The sequence below is a fragment of the Cololabis saira genome, chromosome 6 (assembly GCF_033807715.1).
Source record: "Cololabis saira isolate AMF1-May2022 chromosome 6, fColSai1.1, whole genome shotgun sequence".
NCBI classification, from domain to species: Eukaryota; Metazoa; Chordata; class Actinopteri; order Beloniformes; family Belonidae; genus Cololabis; species Cololabis saira.
In genome coordinates this window covers 45,271,895-45,290,235 of record NC_084592.1, presented here as the reverse complement: position 1 = coordinate 45,290,235, position 18,341 = coordinate 45,271,895, and the positions used below count along the sequence as shown (strand labels likewise).

Sequence of the window (18,341 nt, the reverse complement as noted above, 5' to 3'; positions counted from 1 at the left end):
TGTCACACTGTTTGCATTTCCTACCATATGCTGGGCATTTCTGTTTACTTTTCTCATGCTGTCTCCCAAGAAACTTGCAATCCACTGTAATTTCTCAGCTTGATGTTCTCCCGAGACAACCCTGAAAAGCTGCAAGCATGTGTTGTTCTTTCGGAGTAGTCTCTCTCTCATGCCCGTGTCCTCGTGTCCACCATCTCCCCCAAAACACTGGTTTTCCTGTTAACAGCTCGGCTGTATAGTGAATGAGGCCAGTTCCTCATTTTACTTCTGATTTTAAAATAAATGGCTAAATAAGTGACTCTGATGTGTTTTTATTTATTATTTTTATCTAAAATACACCAATTTTTGTAGATTTATCGGAGACATAAGGTTTATTTGCACAATGTATCGGTATCGTAACATTTTTAGTAAAATTCAGGCTGGCATCAGTGATACCAACTTGAATTTTACTCAAAATCAAAAAGGAAATCGGTGATATCTGCAAATAAAAAATTATGTAAGAACGAATCTGCAAAATTTCGAGACCTGCCTAATCCAGTTTAAAATCATACACCATCATTATTCTAAGGAGAGGTTACATAGAATATACCTTGAGATCTCCTACATGTGACAGTCTATTTATCTATTGTTATTCTTAGCTATTTTTCTTTCTTTGTATTTTGCATTCCACACTTTATATCAGTTTCTTAATCTATTATGTTCTAAAAAACAAAAAAAGTGCACTATGATCTGTACTCTTTGCGCACTGATGTGTGTATACTGTAAATTTGTAACTGTATTTTAATGTGCTCTAATAAAACACACTTGAAAGGAAATCGGTGGTATCGAACATCACTATCATCACTACCAGCTTTCCACCGGTCGTTAACTGCACCAGGATGAATCTGTGAGGCTCCATGGAGTCTCAATTCCATTTGTGCGTATCTATAGCTTTGTGTATGTGTGTGTATCAGGTGATTCGTGCACACGTATTCAACGATTTGTGTGTGTATGGGGATTTTTGAATTTATAATTATCGTTTTGTCCGTAACTTTAGGCAAGTCACGCACACACAAATCAAGTACTACGCACAAATCAGATAATACGCACACACCAATCAAGTAGTACGCACACACAAAAGTTTAGAGTTGATTTTCTCTCCATAAATTTCCGACTGGATAAATAAAACATTTTGAATCTTACATACAATATTTCCATACTGGCATTTGTGACTTGTGTGTTACACGTGTTACACCCCTATTATCGCCATATTATTATTATAACTAGGGCTAGGGATCGATTCAAATGTCAAGAATCGATTCTTCCGATTCAGAATCGATTTAGACATTCCCGTTTTGACTCGATCTGATTCGATATTGATTTGGGTTAGTTATGAAAACTGTTTTTTGAGCTGTTGCATGAATTATATGACTGTAGTTCTGCAACATATTATTATATTGAGATTCAACAGCAAGTATTGCAGCTAATGATGCTGTAAGGACCAATCAGCTCCCAGAATGCTGATAGAACTGAAACAGAAACATCGTGGGTCAGAATTACCAAACAGATCCAGGGAGGAAACAGAGAAATCGGTTTTATTTTTCCATTTATGAGAATTTGGTTTTTAGCTTTTTATGCAAATGTAACCCCAAGAAAGTATATAAAGCAAAGAAATATAGACAATTTATGCAATTATAACTGAAAATTTTAATGTTTTCATACCTTTAAACATATTTAAAGGCAAAAACCTGGCACTAGTTATGCCGTGTCCAACAAAACATTCCTTTTCTGGGCGTAAACAAAAAAATACCGAAACTTGCAATGTACTGATGATGAGGAGAAAAAAATAAAAAATAAAATAAAGAAAAAAAAATAAAAAAAATCAATCTTTAGACATATGAATCGATTTTTAGGATTTAATATGAGAATCGATTTAGAATCGGAAAATCGATCTTTTCAACACAGACCTAATTATAACCACTCCTGAATGATAATGTAGCGTGTGTCTTGAATCCACGTATGCGACATAAATGCAACATAAAGCAAAGAAGTGAGAAAAGATGTTAACGCCAACAGCAACGTAAACACCTGAAAATAAAACCCAGTATCAGCATAAACCAGAGTGCTGCATTTATTCTCGAGTATCGATATGCAGCCAGTATCAGTATCAATCAACTATTGATACCCAGCTGTTGTTGGATGGATGTCAAATCCAGAAAAAAACACATTTTTTGTGTCAAAGAGGGATACAATGTGTTTTTTGACTCGGCTTAAAAAGCAATCAGTGTTTAAAAGGTAAATAGATATTGATCCCGGACTGCTTACCTGGACATCTCCAGGTTTAGTGTGCTGTGATGAAACATCATGGCTCCGTTTTTATGCGAATTACGAGATCTTAATTTGCAACCTGCGAATGCGGTCCAGGAAACCTGCACAGATGGGACACAGAGTTTTAGCTTTGGGAAAAACCGTGAGGAGAGAAGCATTTATGGATGTGGTCAATCAGAGAGCAAAGAAAGAGCCATACCTGTCCTAACTTGTTACAATCTTTAGAGAGAGCAGTCCCGGGGATTCTGAGCGGGTTTTCCACCTGAAATTCACAGGATAATCATTGTTTATATAGATGGAGAGATACTTTATTAATCCCGAGGGAAATTCAAAGTATTCAGCAGCTAGAAAAATGCCAAAAAAGCAGGTTAGTATCAAGGACAAACGGAAAAACTTGGTTAGTAACATATATTATTATTATTATTAATTATTATTATAATTAGTATTATAATAATTATTATTAAATTCACTTTTTAATTCATGTATTATTATAATCATAATAATTATAATAATAATAATAATAATAATAATAATAATTATTATTATTATTATCATAATAATTATTATAATTAGTATTATAATTATAATTATTAAATTCCCTTTTTTATTCATTTATTATTATCATCATCATCATCATCATCATCATCATCATCATCATCATCATCATCATCATCATCATCATCATCATCATCATCATCATCATCATCATCATCATCATCATCATCATCATAATAATAATAATAATAATAATAACAATAACAATAATAATAATAATAATTTATATCAACGCAGCAGATAAAATCTGCCACTTACAACCATAATTTAATGCATTCATGTGTAACAGCAGTTTATCAAACACTGGTCATTTAGTTTGCATCTGTTCAGAAGATTGGTACACTTTTAAACGCATTATAGAGTAAAACTGTCCACTTCGCCTTGTTTCTACTTCTAAATAAACTAAATTTGATGCGTTCTTGCTATTTTGTTAAACTGTTGCTGGTAAAACGCAACATTCAGTAATAAAGAATCAACTGCCGTATAACTACTTTTCTTTCCCAACTATGAACTGATTGTATGATTCCCACTTTTTTCTTCTTCTTTATTTTAACATCAGACTAAGACACGTAATACGTAATGCAACCGGGAGTCAGGTTTCTCTAGAGTCCAGGTTTCAGAGCCACATGGAGAAAGATGTAGGACTGAAAATGATCCATAGTTCCTCCTGATGGCGACGCAGCTGGTCCGAACGACCAATCAGAGCAACAAGCTGGCGTTTTCAGAGTGACGGAGACGAGTCAACGGGAGAGTGAGTGGGGCAGAAGAGTAAATTAAACTTTTACCGAAACCGTATGTCAGCAAAACAGCCGCTACATCCATCTAACAGAGGAACGATTTGAGCACCGTCTTCTGCTGAACTTACAAAGTCTGAATCTTTAAAAAGCCGATTCAACTGACCGTTAATCCTCCGCCGCAGCATCTATAAAGCATCTATGGTCCTAGAGAGCCTCTAGAACAGGGGTGTCAAACTCATTTTGCTTGGCGGGGCCGGATTTTACCAATTTTTTTTCTTGCGGGCCGCACGCTCAAAATAACAAAAACGGTGCAAATTATTTTTTTTACTATTGTTATCTAATCCAATATCAGTTTAGTTAATTTTAAAAGGAAATATGCACTTTGTTTACACTCTAATTATGTAAAATATATTTCTTCAGGATCTTTTCTTGAAATTTCTCGTTTTTTTTTCAAATTATGTAAGATACTTTTAATATCATTTTATAAAGATAAACAGAAATTTGTATGTTTTTTTTATATTTCCCTTTTTTATAGGACATTTAATTAAAAGCAAAATCTTTCTTATTACATCCGAGAGTGTTTCTTTGTGATTTAGAGATTTTTCCAGTACAATTAAGTGTATTTATTTTTTTAAATTGGCGCGGATATTTACGCCAGTGTGCCGAAAAAGTCAGCACTTTTCTTTTAACTGTTTTACTTTTTCACTATCCTCGTATTCAAAACTGAAATTCTCTGAATAAATATCTTCTATCATCTTTTTTAAGCAGTGATATTTTTCCTGCGAAAATATATAATAGTAATCAGTTAATAAAAATAAACGACCATCTACAAAGAAATAAAATTGGCAAATGCTCTCTAAAAAACTATGTTGAAAACTGCTCTCTTTGAGGAATAACGATGGATTTGCAGAAGAAATATATTATTGGATATGCTGCGATTCATGGCAATTATTTATGACTTCCTTTTCAGTAAATTAACATTTTGGTTTTTTGCATTGGAAACTTCTCGCGGGCCGCATGAAAATCTCTCTCGGGCCGCACATTTGACACCCCTGTTCTAGATGTTTCTCTGCTTCAGCGCTTTGATACGAAGGACGGTGTCATTAACAGACTTGTGCATGGATGACAAGCTGATTATGACTGTTAATTAGAATCAGGTGTGGTGCTGCAGATAAACAGCTAAAACATGCAGTACTGCAGCTCTCTAGGACCAGGGTTTCCCCTGATCTACACGGTTTACACCCAGACCACCTCGCCGTGCTGTTGTCTCCGTGTTAACCACAGACCCTCGCTCTACAACGTTGCTTTGCAGGTACGTTTAGATTTCTAGTCTAGTTGGACGTAGCCTGCGCCTGTTCCTGAGCTGACACCCCAGAAGAATCTGAACCGTCCGGTACGCAAAAGACAAAAGAAAAGCTGTTTCTTATCTTGTCTTAACTTAAATTGTCAAATTGGTTTAGTTCACCGCACGAATCGGCAGAGATTACTTTTGTAATACTGTATTTGACCCGGTCTATGTAGGTTTTGACCGTATAGAAACGTAATTCTCCCCGTATGTGTGAAATAAGACCTGGAAACCGACATTGTGGCATAGAATTGTCAAATTGGTTTAATTCACCGTACGAATTGTTACAGATTACTTTTGTACGGAAGAGTATTAGGGCCAGGCAGGAGAAAATAAAAATATTATTTTAGAGGAAGATTTTTTTTTTATTGTGCACTTCGAGAAAAAAGTCGAAATGTTGAGAAAAAAAATCAAAATTTCGACTTTATTCACAAAATTTCGACTTTATTGTTGAAATTGTATCTCGACATTTCGACTTTTTTTCTTTCGACATTTCAACTTTTTTCTCGAAGTGCACAATAAAAAAAAAATCTTCCTCTCTCAAATATTTTTTCTACTGCATGGCCCTGATACTCTTCCGTACTTTTGTAATACTGTATTTGACCCGGTCTTTGTACGTTTTGACCGTATAGAAACGTAATTCTTGCCATTGTAAGAATGAGATGTACCTGCTGCCCTTACTTTTTAACAACTTGTGCTTTCTATTATTTTATTTATTTCTTATAATTTTATTTGTTATTGACTGTTTAATTGCGTCTTGCCGCTTTTAATGTTGATGTAAAGCACTTTGAATGACCTTGTGTTGAATTGTGCTATACAAATAAACTTGCCTTGCCTTAACTGTTTTGGTCTGTCAGATGGAAAAATCTGAATAATAAAAGGTAAAAATAGGCACATCGGGGGTAACCTTAATTTATTGATAACCGTCAATAAACTGTTTGTATACTGGGACAAGAATGAATTGATCAAAACAAGCGATAATTGTAGCATGAAAATGTGCCAACTGACAGCTGCATTCTTATAAAACATTTTATACAAACATTGATTATGCAAAAGCATTTAGACTGCAGCTGTTCATGATTACGTCCAGAGAACAATCATAAAAATGCAGCAATGCAGACATGACGACTGCACGCTCACAGACGACGGACTTAAATCCATGCAAATACCCAGACCTACGTCTGAAACTTTCTGAGTCAGTTTAAAGATTTAAATCTGGGGAAGAACAAGCTTTAAAAGTCTGAAAATGTGTTGAAACTCATTTTAAAAAGAGATATAAAAGAACAATGTTGAATCTCTGCAAACATTATTTTGTATTGGAGTTTTCTGACTTCATACACAGCTCTTATTTTACAGTTTAACATGTTTGAAATCTGTTACCGTGTCACAAAAACACTTTCTTCAGGTTTCTAACCAACAACTAGAAAGCAGAGAGCCGTATAGCAACACCAAAGATTCACAGATTTTTCACAATTCTAATTTCAAGATACTGAAATGTGAAACCTTTTTGCAAAAGCAACATTTATTTCAAAACCTGAAACTATCAGCGAGTAACGGTAAGAATCAGTGAGGACGTCTGTGACGGACTGAAACCACGACAACCAGGTGAAACTCAAATACAAAGCACCATTTGCACAGATTCATTTTCTCCGTCCTTTGAAAATATTCAAATATTCTTTTGAGACCTTTGTTTGTTCTGTTGTTTTTTCAGATTAGAAACTTTCATATACCGGCCTTTAACATTTAAAACCTGTTGTTTGAACGGTATGTTATGGATGTAGCGCCAACGTGAAAGATTAAACAATCCTATATTTTGTTGAGGTTGTGATCAACACATCAGTCAATTAACTCTATACTAAACTAGAAGAAAGTGCGATTAAAACAGCAAGCTCACGAAATTAAAATGTGTGCAGAGAAAGCGGTATACATGGGAAACAAGTTTTAAATATACCGAGTTCTTCTTGCTCCCCGAAAGTTGAAGCGTCAGGGCTCTTCGTCGCTCCATCATGCCCCACCGTGTTATAAGATCAAGCTAGAGCACTGAAAGAAACAGAACACAAACAAGTCTGTCAGACATTATATTATATAATATATATACACATTACATGACAGTCACATTATACACACAGTTTTTCTTTCCTTCTCGTACTGCACTACTTTTATTTTCATTCCAATGTATATACTGTTTATATTTCGTAATTATATATTTTTTACTTTTTTTACCCCTCCCCTGCATGTGACTCTTAAATAAATGTTTTAATTTAATTTAAAAATAGCGTGTTGTAGATGGCCAGCCTTTTGTTGTGAAGCTGCTGCAGAAACACCACCTGTGTGATGCTTTGATTGATTGATTCAATTGTTTATTTCAAACACATAAGGGAAAAATATAAAGTTTTAAACAAATTCAAAACATACAGAAAAAAAAACAACAACAAAAACGTAATAAAAACAGGGACAAAAAAAACTGTGTCCGAAAAGGAGCAGGTAGAAGTAAAACTTATTTAACCCTGCCCCTTTATTACATACGTTTTTATACAAACATATGTTTTTGCCTTTTTCTTCACCACTATCGTTTAGTAATTTTTTCAGATATAATTCTCAAAGTCATTCATATAATACTAGACAGGTTAATCATCTTCATCTTCCTTTTTATAAAACTAAACACGGCCAGTTTTCCCTCAGATATGGAACTCCAAATCTCACATAATCAAAAGCTCTGCTTCTATAGAGATTTTTAAAAGAAATTTATCATCTCATTTAATTCACATTTAAAAAATGTCACAAGTTTTCTTTGTTCATTTTTTTTTGTTGTTGATTATTTTGTGTGTTGATGATCTGTAACTACTGTATGTAGTTTAACCTTCTTTGTTTTTGGTTTATAGTTTTCGTCTTGTTGTTTTTTTGTAATTACTGTTTTACTTCCTAAAGGGGAGGTTTCGCTGCATAAGCCTGTTGGCTTTTTGACCTCTCCTGTCACATTTGTTTTACTGTTTTGATTGTAAGTGTTACTTTTATTGTGTGCAAACTAATAAAAATAAAATTAAAAAAATAAAATTAAAATAAAATATTATAAATTAAACAAATATTAATAAATTCATAATAAATATAAATATAAGAACTATATTAATAATAATAAATATATTAATAATAGAATAGAATAGAAGACTTTATTGATCTCCCAGAGGAGAAATTCAGTCGTGCAGCAGCCAAAACACACACACGCGTTATACAAAAAATTTAAAATAGAAATAACCAATAAATAGTTAAATAATAAAAAGAGCAATATAAAAAGTAGAAAAAGAGTATGTACAAGCGAGAAAAAAATAGTAAACACCAAAAAAATGGATAATATTTACAAAAAATTTACAAATAATTTACAAATATTTTCAAAAATAGGTGAGGTATTTACTGGTTATTGCACTAATAAATATAATATAATACATATAATAATAATAATAAATCCCATTGGTTGTGCTTTTTCACCTTTGCACCATGCTCCACCTGCAGAAACACCACCTGCACTTCACCTCACCTGCTTCTCCTGCTCTATTTAAACTGTAACTACTGTATGTAGTCTAACCTTCTTTGTTTTTGGTTTATAGTTTTCGTCTTGTTGTTTTTTTGAAATTACTGTTTTACTTCCGAAATTGAGGAGAGGTTTCGCTGCATAACTGCAGACTCACATCCGACACTTTAAAAACCCCATATTGTACATCTCTGTTTATATTGTTCATTTCTGTTTATACATTTTATCTGTATCTGTCATCTTACGTCACTTTTTGTAAAGATTCATATCCAGCACTTTTTAATCCTCATATTGTACATTTCCGTTTATACATTTTACTTGATTCTATCTCTTTTTTATCTCCATATACTTGTTTGCTTTTATATTTTTATTTTTACTGTATTGCACCAATCACCACAACAAATTCCTTGTGTGTGTTAACAAACTTGGCAATAAACCCCCTTTCTGATTCTGATTCTGATAAGCCTGTTGGCTTTTTGACCTCTCCTGTCACATTTGTTTTACTGTTTTGATTGTAAGTGTTACTTTTATTGTGTGCAAACTAATAAAATAAAAAATAAAAATGAATAAATAAAAATAAAATATTATAAATTAAACATAAATATTAATTATACATTCATAATAAATATAAATATATTAATAATACATATAATAAATATATTCATAATAATAAATATAATAAATATATTCATCATAATACATATAATAAATATATTCATAATAATAAATATAAATATATTCATAATAATAAATATATTCATAATAATAAATATATTCATAATAATAAATATATTCATAATAATACATATAATAAATATATTCATAATAATACATATAATAAATATATTCATAATAATAATAAATATAATAATAATAATAATAAATCCCATTGGTTGTGCCTTTGCATCATGCTCCACCTGCACTTCACCTCACTGCCTGAAGCATCATGCAGGTGAAGCCTCAGCTGCAGAAACACCACCTGCACTTCACCTCACCTGCTTCTCCTTCTCTATTTAAACATGGGGGTTAGCCTGTTAGCCGCCGCGGCTAACGGGGTGTCCTCCTCTCTCCTCCCGCGGAACAGCGGGCTCAAACCTCACCTGAGCGCGGGAGCCGGCCTGGGGCCGGAGCTGCAGGAGCTGCAGGGGGGGCTCCAGGTCCACCTGGGCGGGTCGCTCACCACGGTCTCCCCCCGAGACGTGGAGGAGCAGGAGAAAAGCATTTTACAAAAACCAGAATCTGCATCAACAGGCGCCTCCACTCCCTCAGCAACATCCGGGGAAGACCGGGAGACGTCCGGGGGGAAACAGGGACCGAAACAAAGGTTCCGGGGGTGGATGAATGGATGGATGGATGGATGATGGATGGATGTGTGGATAGATAGATGGAATTTAGAATTTATTAAAGGATAGCCCCTTGATATGTAACATCTCATTTTCAAGGGGGTTCCATAAAACATACAACATTACAATATATCACATTACAGTACAGACATACATGACATAAAACACCCCCTCCCACACACAACCCCTGCCACATAAGTCTAGTTACAAAGTAGGCTAATTGAATAACCGAAACAATGAGATAAATATAACATAACAGAGAGAAAAGAAAAAAATAAAAATAAATAAATAAATAAAAATAAATAAATAGAAAAAAGTACAAAAAATGCATAAATAAATTAATAATAATTTGTTTTAAGATGAGAATATAATGCCAACTTAAAACAATGAAAAGAGGTAATAGAACACAAAAAGAGGGGAAGATTATTCCAATCTGATGGAGCTTTAAAATAACCTCTTTTGAAATTCTAGGAACAAAGAAAAAAGGAAAATTCATATGTCTGAGTGAGAATGGAGAGTTATATAGAATCATGAGTTCTTTTAAATATGGAGGACTGTGAAAATAAACACATTTAAAAAGGAAGTGAAGCCAGTGAAACTGACTCTAGATTTGTGTTGAAACCAGTTCAATGAATCAAACATAAAACAATAATGTGTTCTGAAAGGACAACGTAACACAAATCTACATTATGAATTAAATAATACAGAGGTTTAAGATGTATATGTGGAGTATTTTGATAAACAATATCTGCATAATCAACAAGTAGTATGAGTTGAGAAATTAACCTTTTTCTGACAGGAAGTGTGAAACAGTTGATTGAACGGTAAAGTGAAGCTTTTTTAACAGTATAATCAATGTGAGGTTTAAAGGTAAGTTCCGGGTCAATCCAAAGTCCAAGATATTTGAATGTGTCAACTTTATCAACAAGAGATCCATCGGAAAAATAAATATGAAAATCAGATGAACGGGATTGGAGGTGACGTGAACTGAAAACCTGCTGCAGGACTTCTTTTTGTTCAATATGAGTTTTTTCTTACAGAACCATCTTGAACCATATTAAAATCAAGCTGTAAAGAGTTCTGGATGTGTGATATACAGTATATGGATGGATGGATGATGGATGGATGATGGATGGATGGATGGATGGATGGATGGATGGATGGATGGATGGATGGATGGATGGATGGATGGATGGATGGATGATGGATGGATGGATGGATGGATGGATGGATGATGGATGGATGGATGGATGGATGGATGGATGATGGATGGATGGATGGATGGATGGATGGATGGATGGATGGATGATGGATGGATGGATGGATGGATGGATGGATGATGGATGGATGGATGGATGGATGGATGGATGGATGGATGGATGATGGATGGATGGATGGATGGATGGATGGATGGATGGATGGATGGATGGATGGATGGATGGATGGATGGATGGATGGATGGATGATGGATGGATGGATGGATGGATGGATGGATGGATGGATGATGATGATGATGATGATGATGATGATGATGATGATGATGATGATGATGATGGATGGATGGATGGATGGATGATGGATGGATGGATGGATGGATGGATGGATGGATGATGGATGGATGGATGGATGGATGGATGGATGGATGGATGGATGGATGATGGATGGATGGATGGATGGATGGATGGATGATGGATGGATGGATGGATGGATGGATGGATGGATGGATGGATGGATGGATGGATGGATGATGGATGGATGGATGGATAAATGGATGGATGGATGATGGATGGATGGATGATGGATGGATGGATGGATAAATGGATGGATGGATGGATGGATGGATGGATGATGGATGGATGGATGATGGATGGATGGATGGATGGATGGATGGATGGATGGATGGATGGATGGATGGATGGATGGATGATGGATGGATGGATGGATAAATGGATGGATGGATGATGGATGGATGGATGGATAAATGGATGGATGGATGATGGATGGATGGATGATGGATGGATGGATGGATAAATGGATGGATGGATGGATGGATGGATGGATGGATGGATGGATGATGGATGGATGGATGGATGGATGGATGGATGGATGGATGGATGGATGGATGGATGGATGGATGGATGGATGGATGGATGGATGATGGATGGATGGATGGATGGATGGATGGATGGATGGATGGATGGATGGATGGATGGATGGATGGATGGATGGATGGATGATGGATGGATGGATGGATAAATGGATGGATGGATGATGGATGGATGGATGATGGATGGATGGATGGATAAATGGATGGATGGATGGATGGATGGATGGATGGATGGATGGATGATGGATGGATGGATGGATGGATGGATGGATGGATGGATGGATGGATGGATGGATGGATGGATGGATGGATGGATGGATGATGGATGGATGGATGGATGGATGGATGGATGGATGGATGGATGGATGGATGGATGGATGATGGATGGATGGATGGATGGATGGATGGATGGATGGATGGATGGATGGATGATGGATGGATGGATGGATGGATGGATGGATGATGGATGGATGGATGGATGGATGGATGGATGGATGGATGGATGGATGGATGGATGATGGATGGATGGATGGATAAATGGATGGATGGATGATGGATGGATGGATGATGGATGGATGGATGGATAAATGGATGGATGGATGGATGGATGGATGGATGATGGATGGATGGATGATGGATGGATGGATGGATGGATGGATGGATGGATGGATGGATGGATGGATGGATGGATGGATGGATGGATGGATGGATGGATGGATGGATGATGGATGGATGGATGGATGGATGGATGGATGGATGATGGATGGATGGATGGATGGATGGATGGATGGATGGATGGATGGATAAATGGATGGATGGATGATGGATGGATGGATGATGGATGGATGGATGGATGGATGGATGGATGGATGGATGGATGGATGGATGGATGGATGGATGGATGATGGATGGATGGATGATGGATGGATGGATGGATGGATGGATGATGGATGGATGATGGATGGATGGATGATGGATGGATGGATGGATGGATGGATGGATGGATGATGGATGGATGGATGGATGGATGGATGGATGGATGGATGGATGGATAAATGGATGGATGGATGATGGATGGATGGATGATGGATGGATGGATGGATGGATGGATGGATGGATGGATGGATGGATGGATGGATGATGGATGGATGGATGATGGATGGATGGATGGATGGATGGATGATGGATGGATGATGGATGGATGGATGATGGATGGATGGATGGATGGATGGATGGATGGATGGATGGATGGATGGATGGATGGATGGATGGATGATGGATGGATGGATGGATGGATGGATGGATGGATGGATGGATGGATGGATGGATGGATGATGGATGGATGGATGGATGGATGGATGGATGGATGGATGGATGGATGATGGATGGATGGATGGATGGATGGATGGATGGATGGATGGATGGATGGATGGATGGATGGATGGATGGATGGATGGATGGATGATGGATGGATGGATGGATGGATGATGGATGGATGGATGGATGGATGATGGATGGATGGATGATGGATGGATGGATGGATGGATGGATGATGGATGGATGATGGATGGATGGATGATGGATGGATGGATGGATGGATGGATGGATGGATGGATGGATGGATGGATGGATGGATGGATGGATGATGGATGGATGGATGGATGGATGGATGGATGGATGGATGGATGGATGGATGGATGGATGATGGATGGATGGATGGATGGATGGATGGATGGATGGATGGATGGATGATGGATGGATGGATGGATGGATGGATGGATGGATGGATGGATGGATGGATGGATGGATGGATGGATGGATGGATGGATGGATGATGGATGGATGGATGGATGGATGATGGATGGATGGATGGATGGATGATGGATGGATCGACTCTCGCAGTTTTACTTTGTCAGGTTTGAATCCCTGGAAATGCATTTTTTAATGACGTCCTGCAGGATCCTCCTGCCTGACAGATGAACACCAACACACCGTGATTGTATTTGTGTGGATGCAGATGCTGCTTTGGAAGGACGACTCTGCAGTCTTTCTCTGATCGTGTAACAAACGTCCTTCTGTGTCTGGAATCTGTTTTAAGGTTGTCTGGGTTTTGTTGTGTTTTATTCTTCTTTGTTAGGCATCTTCTTCTGCATATTTGTCCATGATTGCTTCAGGTGTTGTTCACTTGCATCTGTGGGTATTTGCTCGCCAGTTTGTTAACATGAACAGATTTATATATACAGAAAATAAATATTTATATATATATATAAACAGTATGTATATATATATATATTATATATAAACAGTATGTATGTATATATATATATATATATATATATATATATATATATATATATATATATATCAAACACTGCAGCATCGCTCACATGTATCCTGCACTGCAGATACAGATGCACATCTCTACAAAAATACTGGATTCTTTATCTGTTCATTGGTATTTTTGCCTTTTTGTGCTGCTGTTTTACAGTTTTTGTAAGTAGAAGGTTGTAATTTTATTGAATTAAGATGAGCAGATATTGTTTGCACATGACTTTTGTCTTCTTCACACAGAGAGCAAGGAAACCGACTGAAACCTGGCGAATAAAACTGATTCTGATTTACAAGGTTTTTGCTATTTGCCTTTTGTTTTCCTTAAGAGTACACCTCCTTCATGGTTAGACACTGAGCTCTGAGTCTTTAGAAATCATTGTACCGTTTTCCATGTTAGTTATCTTTTAGTATTGTGTGAAACTGTATATATTCATAGCATATTAAGGATTTCTTTGCACGGATCATCTGGTTCGGTGCAAGTTTGTATATCTTTATTTATGCAGAGGTTCCTCTCTACATCCCAGTCCTCCAGTCTCATACAAGAAGCTCATTACTCCATTATTTATTTATTAGTTTAGTGTACCTTTGCTCTCGATTTAAACTAAAATGAACAGACCATAGTTTTAAAAAAAAGATATGCAGAAATACTCAAACAGTAGGTTTTAAAGTATATTTATTGAAGGATGCGGCAGCAGGAACATCAGGCCTGCTCAGCCTCTACGCAGAGAGGTTGGTGAGCCAGCCTTCACACGCTGCAGCACATAAATTAAAGAAAACTTACAGGAACCCTTTTCACCAGAAACATTTCGTCACAAACACTCCAGCGTTGCATTCAGCATCAAAATGTTTGTAGTGAAAAAGGCCGCCTGGCGTGTCGTCCTGAGCTGGACTCTGGCCACTGCGTTCCACTTGGACACGTTTTATTTGTACTTTGTTAAGTCTTGTTTTGAAATACATAATTTAAAAACGTCCAATTAACCAACTTTTAGACACGGGAGGAAAGATCCCTCATGTAAATGATTTAGCTGGACTTCACATGTACATATTTAACAGATGATCCAGTCCAAGGGTCCGGCGGCCACAGGTTTAGCGTCAGGGAGCAGTAGCACATTTCTGCACTGAAGTCCCCGGGCACGTCCCCACGGCTGCAGCTCCTCCAACATCCTCATCAGATCCTGGATTCAGCGCAGCAGCGGAGGCCGTGGACTTCAGCCTCGCATCACGTTCAGCTGCAAGAGAAAGCAAGTATAACTTAAAAGGAACAGAGATTTTTTTTAAAAACCAAGATTCAGGACGAACTTGATGGAACGTTGTGTTTCTGTGAAAGGAATCAGTTTATGGAACAATCTGAATAAAGTAAACAAAGAATCCAAATCAAACATTACATTCAAAAGAACAATTAAAGCCTGTATGTTAAGTAAATATAATGAAATATGTTAGTTAAGTTTGATTGACATACCTATAGACGGCGGTAATTTTATTTTATTTTAGTTTTTTTTATTTACTTAGTTGTTGTTCTTTTTATTTTTAATTTGTTATTTGTGAATTTATTTCTTGGAAAAAGGGGCAGATTAGATAAGATTCTTATTCTTTCTGCTCCCTTTTCATTCAAAATTTATGAACATTTGTATTTGTATTGAATTGTTTGTTTTATTTTTTGAATGAAATGAAAAATTAAAGAGAAACAGCCGTTATTCCACCTCTAATACCCCGATAATAACAAGATAGTTAAAGAACAAACATGTCTAATGTGTTTGTGGAAACCACATTCCATCGTTATGATGAAGGAAGCTCAGTCCAGTGTTCTTGTTCACAGAGTTTATATATAATACAGATAACAATCAATTGAGGTAAGTTTGTAAAATGGGACTCCCCAGAAGCTTAACTGTAGTTTATGAATAGGGGCCCAGTCACACAGCAAAACAACTATAAATTACACATATAATAACCTTATTACCTAAAAAAAAAAAACACACACAATAAAACCCTGAGATCCTCAGATTTCCTAAATACAAAGATATTCTTGTAAAAATAATACATCAGGTATTGGTACATAAACATTCACAGATAGTTTTAGAGTTAGACATAATTTAATAAGAAGAGACATAATTTACTAACAATTTTTGTTTTAGTCTCTTTTTGAAAATTGAGAGATCCAGACTCTTTTATAGCAACTATCAATCTCATTCCAAATTTTTGGACCTTTGAGAGTGAGAGTGAGAGTGAGAGTGAGAGTTTTGTGTCGAGTGCTTCAAGTAACATAAGTTAGTTTATGTTTCAACTGTTACATGGGTTCAAAGTGTGCAACTGTCTTTTTGGTCTTGAATTTTGTTTGAAAATGCTATTAAAAAGTCTTAAATTTAACTTGATCAAACCTCTACACACCCTGGTGTCGTTGCGGTGGAAGTGGAACATTTTTTATAGATATATTTATTGAGGGCAATAAAAAAAAAAATTAAAATTACAATAACACTAGAAATATCAATATTTTCCCCCTTTTTTTAACTTGAAGCATGAAACTTGAAGCATGAAAAATAAAAATAAATATACCAGTTTAATAGTTATTTGTTATATCTCACCTTTAGCACTACATGGTGTCAGGAAAGGCGCTTCCTTCTGCTCTCCCTCAGCGATGGAAGCCTGGACCTTCCTGACCACGTAGGCACAAGCTGGGATGGAAAAGATAAATAAAAATACAGCCAAATTAAATTAAATCCAAATCACAATCACATTTAGGTCAGATCAGGTCAGGTCAGGTCAGACAAGACATGGAATTTGATTCGGTTGTTATCGCTCATTCTACAGTAAATAGGTAAATAGGTACAGACAAATGACAGCTCTTATTAACATATATACAATTTTTAAAAAGTGAAAGGTGCAGCAGAATGAGGTAGATATGATTATATAAATAAATCTGTTTTGTGAATAAGTATAAAACCAATAATAAAGGTTTGTGGCACAAACTATTACTTGAGTTAACTACTTTTATTGAGTGTACCAGCACACATGTGCATGGTTTAAATAAAAAAAGAACATGGTAATAATAATCTTTACATAATAACGTCGAGGTTTACCTAATTAAAGCTTTCATAACAAACGTAATTGTGTATTAAACAGTTATTACACAGTCAGAACACACAGTAATATTGAATAACTGCCAGATATTGAAAGTTGAAGTTATATTGGGGGAAAAAATGGACAGGAACACTGATTCTTTGCACATTTGACAAATCTACAGCCATAAAATCTAAATAAATCCAGGAGGCCTGAATGTAATTACAGTAGTAAGGAGGAGTAAAGTAATGCATTTTTCTGAAAGCACTTTCGAAGAATAGCTAAGTACTCAAGTACAGAGACTGAAAGACTAGTAAAAGAGTGTTTTTGAGTAAATATACAGGATTAATTAATGTATTTGTAAAATGTAAAGGAGCCTTTCAGTGGGATAGAAGTCACGTGACATATAATGTTTACTCGAATTCGCTTTCCTGTGCGATATTTGCCAGGTTTTAATATAAAATAAAGAATAATACATCGTTTTTTACCTTTTATAAGCAGTCACACCATCGTTTCTCTCTGTTTCGGGTGAGTTTCTGGGTCTGGATTGTCGGTTTCTCAGCAGAAGTCGTTCCTACTTCCTGAACCTTCTTATATTAATACTGGAGCAGCAGAGCGTTATGAAAACACGCAGCCAATCAGAGGCCGAGGATAAGGGAGGAGGCGGGGCTTCGGGGCGGAGCTGCAACATGATTGGCTGAGCCGCTCAGGGGGGGAGGAGTCAAAGCGGAGACAACAGAGAACAGCTGATCCTGGAGAAGAATAATAGCGGCTTTGACTTTGTCACCTGTTACACAACTGCAGCACTTTAGGTCGGGACTTTTATAAGAGTTTATCTGTTACGTTACCAAACCAGACTGGACCAGGTGCACAAGACCAGAAAAAACTAATCTCTTTGGTCTGGCTTTTATGTAGCATCAAAATGTATAGTTTTATTCTGTTTAACATTTTTTTTAGAGGTATTTGTTTTATTAATTTATCTATTTCTTGTAATGTTTTTATTATTATTATTATTATTATTATTATTATTATTATT

The 18,341-nt window shown here is 36.1% G+C and overlaps 1 protein-coding gene and 1 long non-coding RNA gene across 2 annotated transcripts in view; both read right to left on the bottom strand.

Annotated features, from left to right (window-relative positions):
* Window positions 1–9,738, bottom strand: part of senp7 (SUMO specific peptidase 7) — a 54,284-nt gene extending 44,546 nt beyond the window's left edge. Inside the window, exons 1-4 of the mRNA XM_061722971.1 lie at window positions 9,571–9,738; window positions 6,896–6,984; window positions 2,507–2,569; window positions 2,305–2,408 (exon numbers count right to left, since the gene is read on the bottom strand). Coding sequence (XP_061578955.1) covers window positions 2,305–2,408; window positions 2,507–2,569; window positions 6,896–6,949 — 221 coding nt within the window. The 5' untranslated portion in view covers window positions 6,950–6,984; window positions 9,571–9,738. The remainder of the gene's footprint in view (window positions 1–2,304; window positions 2,409–2,506; window positions 2,570–6,895; window positions 6,985–9,570) is intronic.
* Window positions 9,739–14,907: 5,169 nt separating this feature from the next.
* On the bottom strand, window positions 14,908–17,918 carry LOC133446584 (uncharacterized). Its single transcript, XR_009782849.1, has 3 exons — window positions 17,794–17,918; window positions 16,831–16,920; window positions 14,908–15,480 (listed from the first exon to the last, which is right to left on the bottom strand). It is a non-coding gene; the product is annotated as an uncharacterized LOC133446584 (long non-coding RNA).
* Between the last annotated feature and the right edge of the window lie 423 nt (window positions 17,919–18,341).